Source organism: Emys orbicularis, chromosome 9 (assembly GCF_028017835.1).
Source record: "Emys orbicularis isolate rEmyOrb1 chromosome 9, rEmyOrb1.hap1, whole genome shotgun sequence".
Taxonomy (NCBI): domain Eukaryota; kingdom Metazoa; phylum Chordata; order Testudines; family Emydidae; genus Emys; species Emys orbicularis.
Genome location: NC_088691.1, coordinates 96,764,361 through 96,779,384, shown reverse-complemented (window position 1 = coordinate 96,779,384; position 15,024 = coordinate 96,764,361). Strand labels below are relative to the sequence as shown.

General features: G+C 41.7%; 1 protein-coding gene across 2 annotated transcripts in view; it reads left to right on the top strand.

The window, feature by feature from the left end:
* PEX5L (peroxisomal biogenesis factor 5 like) overlaps positions 1-15,024 on the top strand; it is a 66,409-nt gene that overhangs the window by 44,205 nt on the left and 7,180 nt on the right. For both annotated transcript variants that reach the window (XM_065410677.1, XM_065410676.1), the window contains 3 exons: positions 9,799-9,915; positions 12,192-12,335; positions 14,830-14,900. In XM_065410677.1, coding sequence (XP_065266749.1) covers positions 9,799-9,915; positions 12,192-12,335; positions 14,830-14,900 — 332 coding nt within the window. The remainder of the gene's footprint in view (positions 1-9,798; positions 9,916-12,191; positions 12,336-14,829; positions 14,901-15,024) is intronic.

Genomic DNA, 15,024 nt, shown 5'->3' with positions numbered 1-15,024 from the left:
CAAATTTGGCCTGGCCACCCCTCTATCATTTTGGGGGCCCTCTCAAAACAGTGGGCCCGAGGCAAATTCCCACCATCAGGCGGCTTTATGTATTTGCAATTTGTTACAATGGCAGTTTTATCGTCCAGTATGATTTATCCCAACCGGCTAACAAAGTGAATCCAGGAAAGTGCAAACATTTACAGCTTGTGAGAAACTTCTCAGAACTGAAAAGCAACACTGAGGCTATGGCATAGCACATTCACTAGTTTACAGTAGGGTAGACATTAGGTCACATGTCATATTGCTTCACAAGCTTAAAGAGAACATTCAAATTGTGCACCTTGGTATCATTCTGTTTGCATCAGTGTTACATTAGCATATTCCAGTGCAACATGGCAGTGACGAGGCATCGAAAATTAGTTAGTAGTCGCAAAACATTATGACAGTGGAGTACCAATATGTGACATCATAACAACATGTGACACTCACGCAGGATGTGGGATCACTGAGAAAATAAGCCTGAGTCTGGAAATATTAAGTCAGGTGGTAACTTTATGCCCTATCCCACAATTCATAGCCACAAAGGGACTATAATAAAGATTGATGAGAACGACAGAACTGGCGGCTTTAGATCATTTCCATAGACTTTAATTCCTTAGTCCCTCCTTTCCCCTACTTCCTACTATGCATTCCCAGTTGAGAATGAGTGGGTATCCTTTGGGGAAACACCCTCATTTAAACCGAATGGGTACCATTCTCAAAAGCACCTAACTAACTCAGGCTCCTGAGAGCTTGTCTACACTTAAAATGTTACAGCAGTGCAGCTTCAACACTGCTGTAATGCTTCAGTGTAGCCTACTTACGATGATGGGAGGGGTTCTCACATCAGCAAAGATAATACACCTCCCTAAGAGGCAGTAGATAGGTTGGCAGAACAATTCCTCCGTCGACTTAGCACTGGCTACATGGGGACTTAGGTTGCCTTAACTATGTTGTTCAGGGGTGGGGAGGCGGATTTTTCACGTCTGAGCAATGTATCTGGATCGATGTCAGTTTCTAGGTTAGATCAGTCCTAAGTCTCAGTGAAAGGTAACGGGACTTAGGCTCCTAGGGGCCAGTTTTACAAAGATATTTAGTCACCTAAAGATGCAGATAGGCACCTACTGGGATTTTCAAAAGCACCTGAACAGGTTAGACTCCTAACTGCAATTGATTTCAATAGCACTTAGGCACCTCACCTGCTTAGGCACTTTTGAAAATCCCATTAGGTGCCTATTTGTATCTATAGGTGCCTAAATACTTTTGAAAATCTGGCCCTACATGCCTAAATCACTTTTGAAAATGGGATTTAGGAGCCTAAAATATTTAGGTACTTTTGAAAATTTTACCTAATATTCCCTGTAAATGCCTGGTGGGAATCCTATATTTGCCTTTATTTAAATTAATAGCTGTAGGTTTTACTAAAAAGACAGACACCTCCCTTTTTCTTTCAGCAAACTATCAAGCTAAGATGACCGTATGATAATTATTTTTGTGCCTTTAAAGAAAAAAAAATCTCATAGTATTTTGAAGCAGTAATTTTTTTTAAAAAAGCAAACCCACTTCATTTTTTTTTTTTTAAGCACTGGTCAAGAAGAATCTTCACAAATCGATTTCATTCTGATTAGCTATTTATTCAGGCAGAGCAGTACAGTCAAAATTCTTATCTCAGAAAGCATGAAAGGTTAACAGAGGCAAGTTTAGACATCTGTCAATAAGCAGGCTGCTTTCAGGGTTTTGGGTGGGTTTTTTTTTTGGTAATTATACATCAGGAAATAGAGAACCAGAGGAATATTTTTGCTGTCAGTTAATTTAACTGTTTCAGTGTTTGTGCGGTAATTTTTTTTAGAATTAACAGCAATAATAATAGCCTCTTAGATGGAATACCATGTACATGTAAAGAGCCAAATGATAATACATACTTCATGATTTTTTGTAACTCTACATAAATGCTCCAAATGGTTTGAGAATGTTAATGTAGTAACACATCACCCATGATATTACTATGAAAGCTTCTGTTCATCTTTCCTACAAAGATCTTCCCCAGCATTAATTAACTCTGGCAATGCCCCTGTGAGATAGGTGTTGTTTCTCCCATTTCATGGGGTAACAGACAGAAAGGTTAAGTGACGTGCATGAGATCACACAGCAAGTCAGTAGCAGGGAATGGAACTAAGCTCAGGAGCCCTGATGTTAGGGGTGAGATTTTCAAAAGCACTTAGCATTAGCCTTGGGGTATGTCTACACTGCAAAAAGTCAGTGCATTCTTAGTTCAGGTTAGCTAACCCCCATTAGCAAACTTGGGTTAAAATATCAGTGAAGGTGTGGCAATTCGGCTTGAGTTCAACTCCATGCTTGAACTGCAGCTGCTAATCCAAGTTAAAAGCCAAGTTAGCATGTCTTCACTGCTATTTTAATGTGAGTTAGCCAACCTGAAGTAAGAACACAACTATTTTGGCAGTGTAGACATACCCTAACTCTGCTCCCATTGACATCAATAGGAGCAGAGTTAATTCAATGCTGAGTGCTTTTGAAACCGCTATCCCTAGAACACCTATTAAATATTGATCCACATCATTAGAGTCGAGTCACTGCCAGTGAACGGTGTTTCTCAGGGTTCAGCATGTCACCCAGCAGTGCCCTAAACTGTAATGCATGGCATAACAACAGTGTGTTGGCTATGTAGCTGTAAACTGGCTAGGGTGCTTTTAGTATATAATAGAGAATGTTTAAAACAATGAATTTAAGTAGATTAGAGTGGTTTTGAACAGCTATAGCTATGAAAAAAAATCTACATTTAGAAAGTATCCACACTGTTTGATTCCTGTTGAGCAGCAGATTTTTACATGTCCTGAGCAATAAGTGATTTTGCAACATGGTGTGATTAGCAGCATGGATTTAACATTTCCAGGATGCTGCAGAACTGTTCCAAATACAATTTTCCTCTTGCCAGAGGACCTCTCTCATGCTGTAGATCAGTGGTTCTCAGCCAGGGATACGCAAACCTGTGTGGGTACGCAGAGGTCTTCCAAGGGGTACATCAACTCATCTAGATATTTACCTAGTTTTACAACAGGCTACATAAAAAAGCACTAGCAAAGTCAGTACAAACTAAAATTTCATACCGACAAAGACTTGTTTATACTGCTCTATATACTATGATGTTCGTCCATCGTTATCGATGAAGACCACAACAACTCATTCTTTCGATGACCAGGCTTTGTGCGTCCGAAGATGACTGATCAGTCCGATTCGGGCGTGGAACGTCCTGTCACACGTCGGGCAAACATGTAATGGCACTGTCGATGATGTATGAGCAGCTCTGGACTTGCGCAGCTCACGCTTTTTTTCAGCCTCAGCAATACGCCTTGCCTCAGAGGTATTACTGCCTGTGTGAATGAGGCTGTGCCATGCTGAACGGTTCAGTGCGAAGGTTTCCCATGTGGCGGTGTTGATCTCGAAGGACTTCAAAGAGGTCTTCAGCGTGTCCTTGAATTGCTTCTTTTGACCTCCATGGGAGCTCATCTTACCTACCTCAAAATTGCAGCTAGCTCTGGAGTGGAGCATTAATATCCCACAGCAATACTACAAAGGATAAATAAATTATACCATATTTCATATCAATATGTGAACTTCATTGGGAGTTACAAACATGTAAAAAGAGCAGAATTTGGCCCATTGACTTAGATTTTAAAAATACAGTATCTTTGCTAATTATATGCAGAGAGAAGAAAGACAAGTGGATTTTAATAAGTTTTTTCCCCCAGTCATTGGTCATATGAATGATTTTGCAAGAAATAATACTAAAAGCAGAATTTCACAGCTATAAATACTGAAGATCAACGTTTGTCACTGGTACCCTGAATTACCTGTTGTTCAAATGACAGCTTGTATAATGGCTGTATTAAAATTTACCTATATAAAGGACATTTTTACACAACCCCTGAATTAAACTCAGAATTCTTACCAAAAGAGATGTGTGTCTTCTCTCTCCTTGAGTGGATGACACACATGGGAATCCTGATTCACAAAGAAATATGGCATGTACCATCAATGACCAATAATTGCACAGTTCAGACAGGTCTGAAGCTGTTGCTTATGATTATGGAGAAAAATACCAGATATTGGCATCCAGATACTGCAGTGATGGGTACATGAGCAATGCCTTGTTAGCCCTCTAGATAATGCATCTTCCTATAGACTATATAAACAGTCCTGTAAGTTGTAACAATCACTTGTCTATGAGCACAAGCCTTCCTATCCCTTTATATCTAGTGTCAAATTCTCGCACTGCTGACTCAACCTGGATTTAGTCTGCACGTTCCTCTGTCACTAAACTCCTTTGAGAAGACGTGTTGTTGCAAGTCACATTAGTACAGATGAGCTTTGGCCAGACTCAATACTTTGCTCACGATACCTCTGTGCATATCAGGAGTGCACGTAGGGATGAGCCTTACAGTCTTTACAAGACCTTCAGTACCTCTCTCCTCAAATAGTCCTACCAAAATCATTGAGATTAGTCACACTAACCAGGGCCGGCTCTAGGATTTTTGCCGCCCAAGGCAAAAACAATTTTGGCCGCCCCCCCCCCCTGTTTTTAATTACCCCCACCCCCGGCCCCGCCTCAACTCCGCCCCTTCCCCAAATCCCCAGCCCTGCCTCCTCCCCCCAGGCTCTCAAGCCTGGGAGGGAGGGAGAGCAGCGGTGCGCGAAACAACTGTTTCGCGCGAAACGGCCGCTCGGGATCTCCCCCTCCCTCCCAGGTTTGAGAGCCTGGGAGGAAGGGGGAGACTCCGAGTGGCCACGGCGCGGGCGCTGCTTCTCCCCCTCCCTCCCAGGCTCTCAAGTCTGGGAGGGAGGTGGAGCAGCGGCGCGCGAGCGGCAGCGGAGGTGAGCTAGGGCGGCCGGGGCACATTTTTAGGGGCGGCATTCTGGCGCCGGCCATGCCGTCCCTAAAAATGTGCCGCCCCAAGCACCAGCTTGTTTTGCTGGTGCCTAGAGCCAGCCCTGACACTAACACCTTACTGCCAAAGCAAACTCAGGTACTGAGCATTTAGTAATTTCAGTGCAATGAAGATCTGGCCATCCAGTGAATTTTCCCAGCAGAAGGAACTGGAGCATATCTCCAAAGGCTTAGAGATGCACTCTTCTTTGGGATTACTTGTCCCCATTTCCTCCTAGTACATGAATGGTGAAAATGTGGCACCTTAACTTGGAGTCTCTTTTTTTCTGCGGAGGTGCTTGTATTTCTCAGCATGATTTGTGGCAACCACAGTCATTGCCTCACTCTGTTTATTACAGCCACTAAATCTCAGTCTCATTTCAGACTCTTAATGTGCTTGTTCTGTAGTTGCCTCTTTTCCTTTCCTTTGAACTTCTCACTGTTCTCATTGCTATAATATTTAACCAGCTACTACAGGTCTCCCTCTGATACAGCATATGATGCAATGTTAGGATTTCTCTTCCTATATCACACAGCCTCATTTACATTATTCCACTTGAGTAAACATCCTGACTCTAAGGGTATGTCTACACTGCAGAACAAAACAACCCCTCCCCCCAAAAACCAGCCCCACCGCAGCATATCTCAGAGCCTGCATCAACTGACTTGGGCTTGCGGGGCTCTCGCTACAGGGCTAATAATAGCAGTGTAGACATTCCTGCTTACGCTAGAGCATAGGTTCCCAAAGTGGGCGATACCGCCCCCTGGGGGGTGCTGGAACGATCCAGGGGGGCAGTAGTAGCCTCGGGTGCAATTGGGGGGCGTTGAATAAAAATAAGGGGGCGGTGGAAGCATAAAGAAAGAAGAGACTATAAGAAAATTTTGAAAAACCATTCGTACATGTTTCATCTGTTGTGTAACAGAGTTAAAGTTGTAGTGATTACTTTATTTTCCAAATAAATTCACAAATTATAACCGATCAGGTGTCAAGTCCGCCAACAGCTCTTAACAAGCAAGTGTTGGCAGGTGAGCGTGTCGCGCATTGTCGGGAAGTCCAGCATGCATCGGCAGGAATATGTGCATGTAATGACTTGTTTACAATACGATACTATAAATAGGCGACATGTATGAAATCTAATTTAGATTGTTTCTGAATTGTGTAAAAAGCAGTTAACAATAGTGCAATAAGTATTTAAAATTTTTTATTCATATTCGATACCTTCGATCTTTACGGATTACGGATCACATACAAAGCAAATTGTATTATTGTTGTTTCAATAAAACAGCAATTTACACGTGAGTATTTTTATACATTTTCTTACATATCTACCGTACGTTTCTGTGTCTCTAGTGCTTACTAATAATAAAATCGTAGCAGGCTTGTGTCGGTACAGTACTATTTGAAGTGTACAGTCAATATATTTGTCATATTTTTTATTACAATATTAACGAAAATGGGAATGAAATCGTAAAAAACCTGTTAACTATTAACATTTATTTATATCTATCAAATCATCTGTGTTAATTGGTAAATAAGGCGTGTGTTAATAAGGAACAATTATTTAAATAAGGGCAAACTAAATTAAAACTATTAACTGATTTTTAATTGCATATTGATTATTTTTTAAATTAATTATTTCTTGATAAATTTAGTTTGATATTTGACAATTTAATATCAAATACATATATCTAATGCTGAGCAAAGAACAAAACCCAGTTTATTAGTTTCATTAGTATTTTAGTTTGGTTGTCTTTTGCCGTCTTACGCAAAAACCACTGTATACCTGATGTCGTGGGCGATATTCTAATAACACATCTTTCTTTACTATATTGTAGGACGTAGGTAGAAATATAGATACATAAAAGAACGCAAATTTGTCACTGCATCTTTCTGTTTGTTCGCTTAAAGAAGGTGGATTTCCAGGGGAGCGCTGAGTAATTCTTTTTCTGAAAAGGGGGCGGTAGGCCAAATAAGTTTGGGAACCTCTGCGCTAGAGCCTAGGCTCAGAGACATCCCCTCTTTCCCCCTTGCTGGGTTTCAGAGCTTGGGCTCCAGCTCATCTCCACTATTTTTAGCCCTGTACAGCAAGCCTGAGTCAGTTGACCCAGGCTCTGAGACTCGCTGCCACAGGTTTTTATTTGCAGTGTGGACGTACCTAAACTTTCTACCTCCTCCTCTATGAATTTGAGAATTAATGCTCAATACACCAAAAGGCATGGGATACTGATCCTCTTCTGAGCTGTTTTGTCTGCATTCTTTAGCATCATATGTGCTCAGTTGGTTTTTTGGAAGGGACAAACTTTACTGCATTCATTTTATGTAACAATTTGCTTCTATTGCCAACAAGATGCAGCCTAAGCTACAGCAAATCCTGCGTCACAGAGAACATATGCTACCTAGGTGATAAGGGTTTCATGTTAAAGGAACACACCTATGAGAGATGAAATTTAATTACATCAGGGTCCAAACCTGCCATCCTCATTCACTCCAAGTAGTGGGATTATTCATGGAGAGAAGTACTGTTCAGTGTGAGAGAGTGGCAGAATCAGACCTGTGACGGAAAGGAACTGAATGTTTATTATGTATTTGAAGTTACATCAACAGCCAAAGAGATTAGGGTGGGTGCTGTGGGAATTTTATAAATCTAAATTAAATAAAATCTCTCTCTTTATCCTAAGAGTTAAGGTCAAAATTGTGTCTGAATGGAATCCTGGCTACCACACGGGAAAATATATTACACCTTCTCACCAGATTTCACCTCTTTACAAAGAACAAAGCAATGGTTCAGATCCTCTGCTACAACCATAAAGTGCACTCCATAGCTCAGGATGGGAGCTTCAAACGTAGCTTTTGTGCTTTCCGAATCCTGTCCCTGCTGCACACCAAGATGATCCCCTGGCATAATTTAGAGCAGGCTGAGGGCTGCTGCAAATTATACCCACTGCCAATGGCCACAAGAGGCCAGTACTACAACCAGAGATGACTGGGGCATAGCACCATCCAGTCCATGCCCCCTATTCCCAGACATTCCTCCTCAGGGAGGATGGGCTGCAGAGGAACTCCAATGCTGGCTCTACACCATGATCCTCCCATGGTGAGTTATGATGTCTCCATGTCCAAATTCTGCTAGGAATATGGTACAAAACCTCTGCCTCGCTCCTGTGGAGCTGGGCCTAAATGTTAGAAAGTCTGCAAACGAACAGCTGACACATCCAGCCACTTCTTCATAGCCATATAATCACCGATCATTCATAATCACTCCAACTGGCTGCACTGCCCACACAACGTTAACTCCCAAGCTCCCCATGGCAATGGGAGCTAGGGTCAGGCATCTTCTTGATATGCAGTGGAGTGAAAGGAAACCCATTTATGGCTAAGCCACTAAAAATTTAATGAATAAATGTTTCGAGTGCTTAACATTTATCACACATGAGCGCTTGAGTAGCTCAACTATCAATTACAGAGCCTCATAACTTCCCAAAACTTCGGAGCTAAACACGCTCATTGCCTCCACTGAGCTCCTAAGTTCTCCCGGGTAGTGGGAGTGAAGAGGCAGACAATGACTATACAGCTCCTTAACATTTTGGGGATGTCCTGAAACACTGGGTCTTAGCCACACCAATGAAGTGTTTATGCCTTAAAAATTGTAAGTGCGGATTGTGAAAGTAATTTCCAAATTTAAATTAGTAAGTAGCTAAGAATTTTAAGCATTCCAAGTGCTGATGGATTATCCCCAGCGCTGCAGTTGATGATTTAGTGCCATAAACACCTGTTTCTGTCTCACCTATTTTTATTTTCATCAAGAAGCAATATGGCAAGCAGAGCCACAGACAGGAAACATGTTCTGAATATAATAGTCTTGAGTTTATATCGCATCTTTTATCACCTCTCCAAAGCTCCCACCACTTCCACTGCATTGAGCTTGATTGTATGGGCTTTATTAGGGATGAAGTGATAAGACCCCGATTTTTTTTCCTACAGGAACATGGCATAATTCACCAGTCTATCATATTATTTATTATGACTTTAGATTTAAAGGGATAATGTCACGTAGTTCAAAGCCAAAAATCTGACCTCCCTTAAAATTCTTATCTGCTGGTAATCTCTGGTTTGGTTTTACACTTGAGACTGCTTTAGCAGTGTCCTTTAGATACTGTGAGCTAGTTTCTAACACTAGGTGCATGGAAATCAATCTCAGATAAGAACCTTAACGGAAGGATTTTCTTAACATTTTATTCTTTCAGCTGATAACCTCACTGCACTTAGACAAACATTAAGATTCACAACCCTGCTGTGAGGTAGGCAAGGATTATATAGCTCAGAATATCAGGATTTAGACTAGACAGACAAGGGGGAGGTAGTAACTTTTATTGGACTAGCGTCTGTTGATGAAAGAAACAAGCTTTCAAGCTCCACTGAACTCTTCTTTAGAGATGAAAATTTGTGATTTGCCTAAAATCATACAGTAAATTAGGGGAAGAGCTCCTAGTCATGGGTGCTAACACCTAGATCATACAGTACTTCTAAAATGTCACTGAAACTTGTAACTAAGGAGGACACGGGAGCCTTGCCTAATCCAAAAAGGATTTTACACCAAACGGGCCCCAAGATGTTCAGAAAACATGAGTTACTCCTCAAATCTGTCATTGTTGCCTTTCACCTTTTGTCACTTAAACTTACAACCTTGAAAATTTAACACCAACTGAAGTCATTTGAAGATGACCCTGTATACAAGTTTTCATATTTGGAGGATCAAAAGCAGGTTGCATTTTCTTAGAAAGTTTCTTTAATTTCTCTCTCTTTCTTCCCCTTGCCCCTTTTCTTTTTTTCCTAGTCAGACACAGAGTTTTGGGATAAGATGCAAGCTGAATGGGAAGAAATGGCTCAGAGAAACTGGATTTCAGAGAACCAAGAAGCGCGTGGCCAAGTAACTGTCTCGACCAGTGAGAAGGTAACATCAGTAACCCGCTAACACAGCACATCGTTTCTGTGCAGGTTTTAGAGTCAATCTCCTCGGTGTCTATGAGAGGAAAACAAGGAAATTCCTCCTCACAACTATACAGTACCTGCCACTAAGGCGAGAATTTCTCAAAAGAGCTCAGCTCCCATGTAGGCACTTGAGTAAGAGTCACATTTTCACAAGAGCACAGCACTCTGAGAGCATGTTGGGATCTGAACTCTTTGGAAAATCTGGCTATAAGTGTCACAATAGGAGCGGCTAGGTGCTGAGCACTTTTGAAACCAGGCCCTAAATTAAGAGTGTTGGGCATTTGAAAATCTGGCCCTATGTGTTCAACAACTTCCCATCCTAGGAATGAATTTCTCTCTCCCCACTCCCCATCTCCTTTATGTATTTTTCTATGATTTATAGTCTCATTTTCTACATATATTAAAACACTCTTTACCTTGCATTGGCAGGAAGGTGGATTGGACAACCCTAAAATTCTGATCCCTATGATTTATGACCCAGTTTCTATAGTCCTTATTCAGGCATTCATTTATCTCCCTCAAAAGCACGTTGCCTGAGAGCACATCCACTCCAGGCAGAGATGACCAGGCTTCATTGGCTGACACAAGCTGGGTCGCAGTCGCAGAGTGAGGCAAACCCTGTTTCAAACCTAAAACAAGCTCAAGTGCTTGCAATACGGAGTTGCACCTTGGGTGTTCATTGAAGGTTTTATGCTATTTCATATGTGCAAGCACTGAACCGACATGGAGTTGAAAGCACTGGGGGAGGCTAGTCCATGCGAGACATGCTCTTTATGCCAAAGTTTGATATATTTGGTGCACACTGGGACCAATCCTGCTCCCATTGAAATGGATGGGGTCTACTGTGTAGGAAGTGACTATCTCCTAAGTATAATACTTTTGTGAAGGGTTCCCCCTGGGGTGCCACCCAGAACTGGGGTACCACGAGCCCTTTGACCCACCAGCCTGGGCTCCCTCTCACACTGTGCTACTGTGACAAGCTGCAAAGCCCTGCAAGCCAACACTTTCACCAGCATTAACACAGGTAGGGACACACCCAGCTGCAGTTACATGCAGGCTCTCTAACCACCAGCTTCCCAGCCTAGGACCCCAGGGCAGTACCATCCTCCCCTAGTCAAATCTGTCCTGTATATGGGTTTAATACCTGGTTTGCCTCTTCCTCAATGTGAAGAGACCAATGCATACTTGTGATAATCAAGCCAAGATTTTCCCCAAGCACTCCAGTCAAAGCTCGCTGGTTTGGATTAAAACATAAAATAAATGTATTAACTACAAAAGATAGATTTTAAGTGATTATAAGTGCTAGCAAACAGATCAAAGCAGATTACCTAGTAAATAAATAAAATGAAAACTAAGTCTAAGATACTAGAAAGATAGGATATGAACTAACAAATTCTCATCCTGAGTGATAAACAGGCTGGCAGATTAAGGCACAAGCTGCATTTGCTTTGCAGCGTGGGTTTCCCAGGTTTTCATACACAGGCTAGAAGTCTCTTTAGCCTGGGGCCATCACTTCCCCCAGTTCAGTCTTTGTTCCTCAGGTGTTTCCAAGTGTGTTGTTGTAGGGAGAGTGAGGTACCATCATGATGTCATTTCCCCCTTTTATATCTTCTTCCCACTTCCTGGAAAGCTCTTTTGCTGTGATCTGGGTCAAACAGTTCCCATTGTGTAGTGCTATCTCTGAGAGGTTTCTGTTGTATGCAATACCTGGGGAAATCCTTGTGCTTGTGTGCATTTCCTCAATAAGCCATTAACATTGTTTGGACTTTTTACTGTTGTACCTGAAAGGCTGCTTGTGGGTGTTTTCAACCTCACAACATGTTTCAGTAACACATACATAGCCAAACTGCATAACTTCACATATGATAGCACATACAATCGAACAAGATATTAATGTCTAGCAGATCAAGACTTTTAGAATGATACCTCACAAGGCATACTTTGTGCAAAACATATCCTAATTATATGGCAGTGGTGAATAAGGGAGTTCCAGGGTGTCACAACTTTCTTGGAAACGAGGGTAAATATAAAGGGCCAGTAACAAGTGCCCTGGTCTGTTGGATGTGAACCACACAGTTTTACACTTTTTTTATTGAAACTTTACAAGGGAACTCGTACCATTTTCATGCAGCAAAGAAGTTTTACACCTCGCTGGGAAATAATAAGCTATTTAACTGTATGTGCTTAACATTCCTTGCTACTGTGTTTCATCATTGGACCATTAACTGTCTGCTCCAGGGCTATTATTTTCATACCGAAAACCCTTTCAGAGACTGGCCTGGTGCGTTTGAGGAAGGACTGAAAAAACTGAAAGAAGGAGACCTGCCCCTCACTATCTTATACATGGAGGCTGCCATTCTACAAGACCCCAGTGATGCAGAGGTATTCACTCCCCTGCCTTTATCTAGGGAGGGGAAGCAGCTACAAGTGTCTCACTTCACCTAGCATAGCAAGGATGGGGAGGATTCAAGGTCAAAACTTTTGGCAGTGGTTATTACGTGAAATAAAATGGAAGGTAACAATGTGTAAGGAGCATCATATACTTTGAAATGAATTAAGCAGAGCTGATCAAACAATGAAAACTTATTTTTGCAGTTTCAAAACTTTAAAGCTGTTATTTGAAGATGTTAATCAGTTTATTAAAAATTATTTGACATGACCATCAAAATTTTTCAGTTACCAAAAATTCTGGCAAATAAAACAATGTTTATAACCATTTTCGATCAAATATATATTCAATCAATATATATATATTTTAAAGTATTTATTTTGTTTTGTTTCTATTTGGGGGGGGGGAACATTTCAACAGTTTTTCACAAAAAATTCCATTGTAGAAAAAGACCATTTTTCAATTCAAAAAAATTTCCACCCCGCTCTAGAATTAAGATATTCTTCAAATCTGTATTGCAGGTTCCTAGCAAACATTACAGCATTTTTATTTGTAAACAGTAATCTCAGAAATACATAGGAATACTGGCTAATGAGTAAGGAAATGGAAGGTTCTGAGATATGGCAGAGAAAGTTAATTGTAGCTGATACTAGCATACAGCAAAAGCTAGGACTGTGATATATTTCAAGGCTGCATGGCTGAAAGTGCTCCATCTGCTGTGTGTTTCGGGTATCTAATGTTAAAAGGCAGTGTGAATTATTTGAATTTTAGAGCTGAAATTGATGTGTGGGATGTGGGAGCAACAAAAAATAGCTTAGGAGTCAGGTGTGAAGAAAGGAGGAGCCAAAGACCGAGTCCTATAGGGCAGCAAGAGAAAGGATTTCACAATGTACCTGACTGACATGATGCAATTTACATGAAACTGTCTTAGGAGCAACATGAAGCAGAAATAAGCCACTTACCTCGGGTATGCCGTTAAAATACTGATGTTTACTATACTGCAGTATTTGTCATACTTAGAAATCATAAAGATAATGGAATGTCAAGAATTTAATAGGCCCACTGAATGTTTATTATTTGCATTAAAGGCTGTGTTACAAGCACAATTTCAGCCTGTATATTTGTCACAGGGTGGTCTACTCACTGCTGTGTGGTGTGTCCTTCTGGTGCTTAGCTCCGCCCAGTTTAATACCCCCTTTCTTCTCACAGTACGGCTGCCTCATGACTCAGCCCTCCGGCCAAATCACTCTCTGTTTTCCCCTTCCGGGCACGTTTTTTCAGAGTCCTGCACTGGCATCCACATGCCCACTGCACTGACTACATCACTCCCACAGTGTCTCAGGCAGTCTTCCTCTTCACTGCCACCAGCAATCCCATTCTGCAGTGGATGCTAGGGGAACCCAGGCCCATCCTCTACACTGGGTTCCAGTCCGGGGCCCTATAGCGAGCAGTTACGGTCTGCAGCTACACTAACCTTACTGCTTCAACCCTTCACTATTTCTACTGTGCTTCTCCAAGCTTTTCATTCTTCAGCCTTCCTAGTCAGACTCGCCTCTCTCAGGCCTACTAAGGTTCTTCCTGGGTTCCTATGCCCCATCCTTCTCCCTTACCTCAGGGGGAGAGATTGCAGATTTCCTCCCTGCACCCTCCCATGCTGCTGACAGCCTCCTGGCTTTATAGAAGCCCCACCTGTTCCCTCAGAGGTGAGCTTCCTTCTAATTAGCTCCCACCCCACTGCCTAAATCTTATGCATTTGCAGCTTAATTGGCTGATTGGGACCACCCCACTTAATTCAGCTCTTCCAGGGCAGGCATGGGGAGTACACCTCATCACAGTACTTAAAAGCTATGACTTTTTTGGGAGAAGGGCATTCCTTTCATGGTGCAAGGGTGTATGGGGCAAAATATTAGGGGACCAGATACTCAGTTGGCATAACTTGCTATAGCTTCCCTGAAACCAGTGGAAAAGAAAGAGTGGGATTCAACATAGTACTCTAAAGTCTGTCTTCAGATATGCACGGGCCACTGCACCTAAAATCAACAGGAGTGGTTGTGTATGTGCATCTGAGTCCCACTGTGTCTACTGCTGTATGTACCTGATGCAACAAAATGATGCTGTAGAATCCCCCTCACACTGTAGGGGTGAGATTATTTTCTTCGGCATTTTCAGATAAAAGCTTGAAACATCAGAATCCATTTAGAATGTGTAATAACTCACCTGTGAGAAAACAGTATGGGATCTGACAGTGTAGAATCACCATTGACTTAAATGGGAACTTCCCATGGATAAACGTGGCCTAAAGATATCCAAAATCACTTTGCTTTGTACTGTTGGTGTATTGGCAATAGAAGTACTGTAGTCAGGCCAGTGTTGGATACATGCTGCTGTCTATATGTATCCATTTATTTAAGTAAGCATAGGGATATTGCTCTGTGATTCCAATTGCACTTGGGGACATATCATAAAATAACAGTTATTATTTTGCAGGCCTGGCAGTTTCTTGGTATAACACAGGCAGAGAATGAAAATGAGCAGGGAGCTATTGTCGCCCTCCAAAGGTAGATGAAGATATTTGCAAAATAATGGATCCCATCAATATTAGTTAATGGATGCCTGTGTGTATTTCATCTCACACTTGTGTTCTGACCTTTTACATTTAATTGGGGGGGAGGGGGAATGACT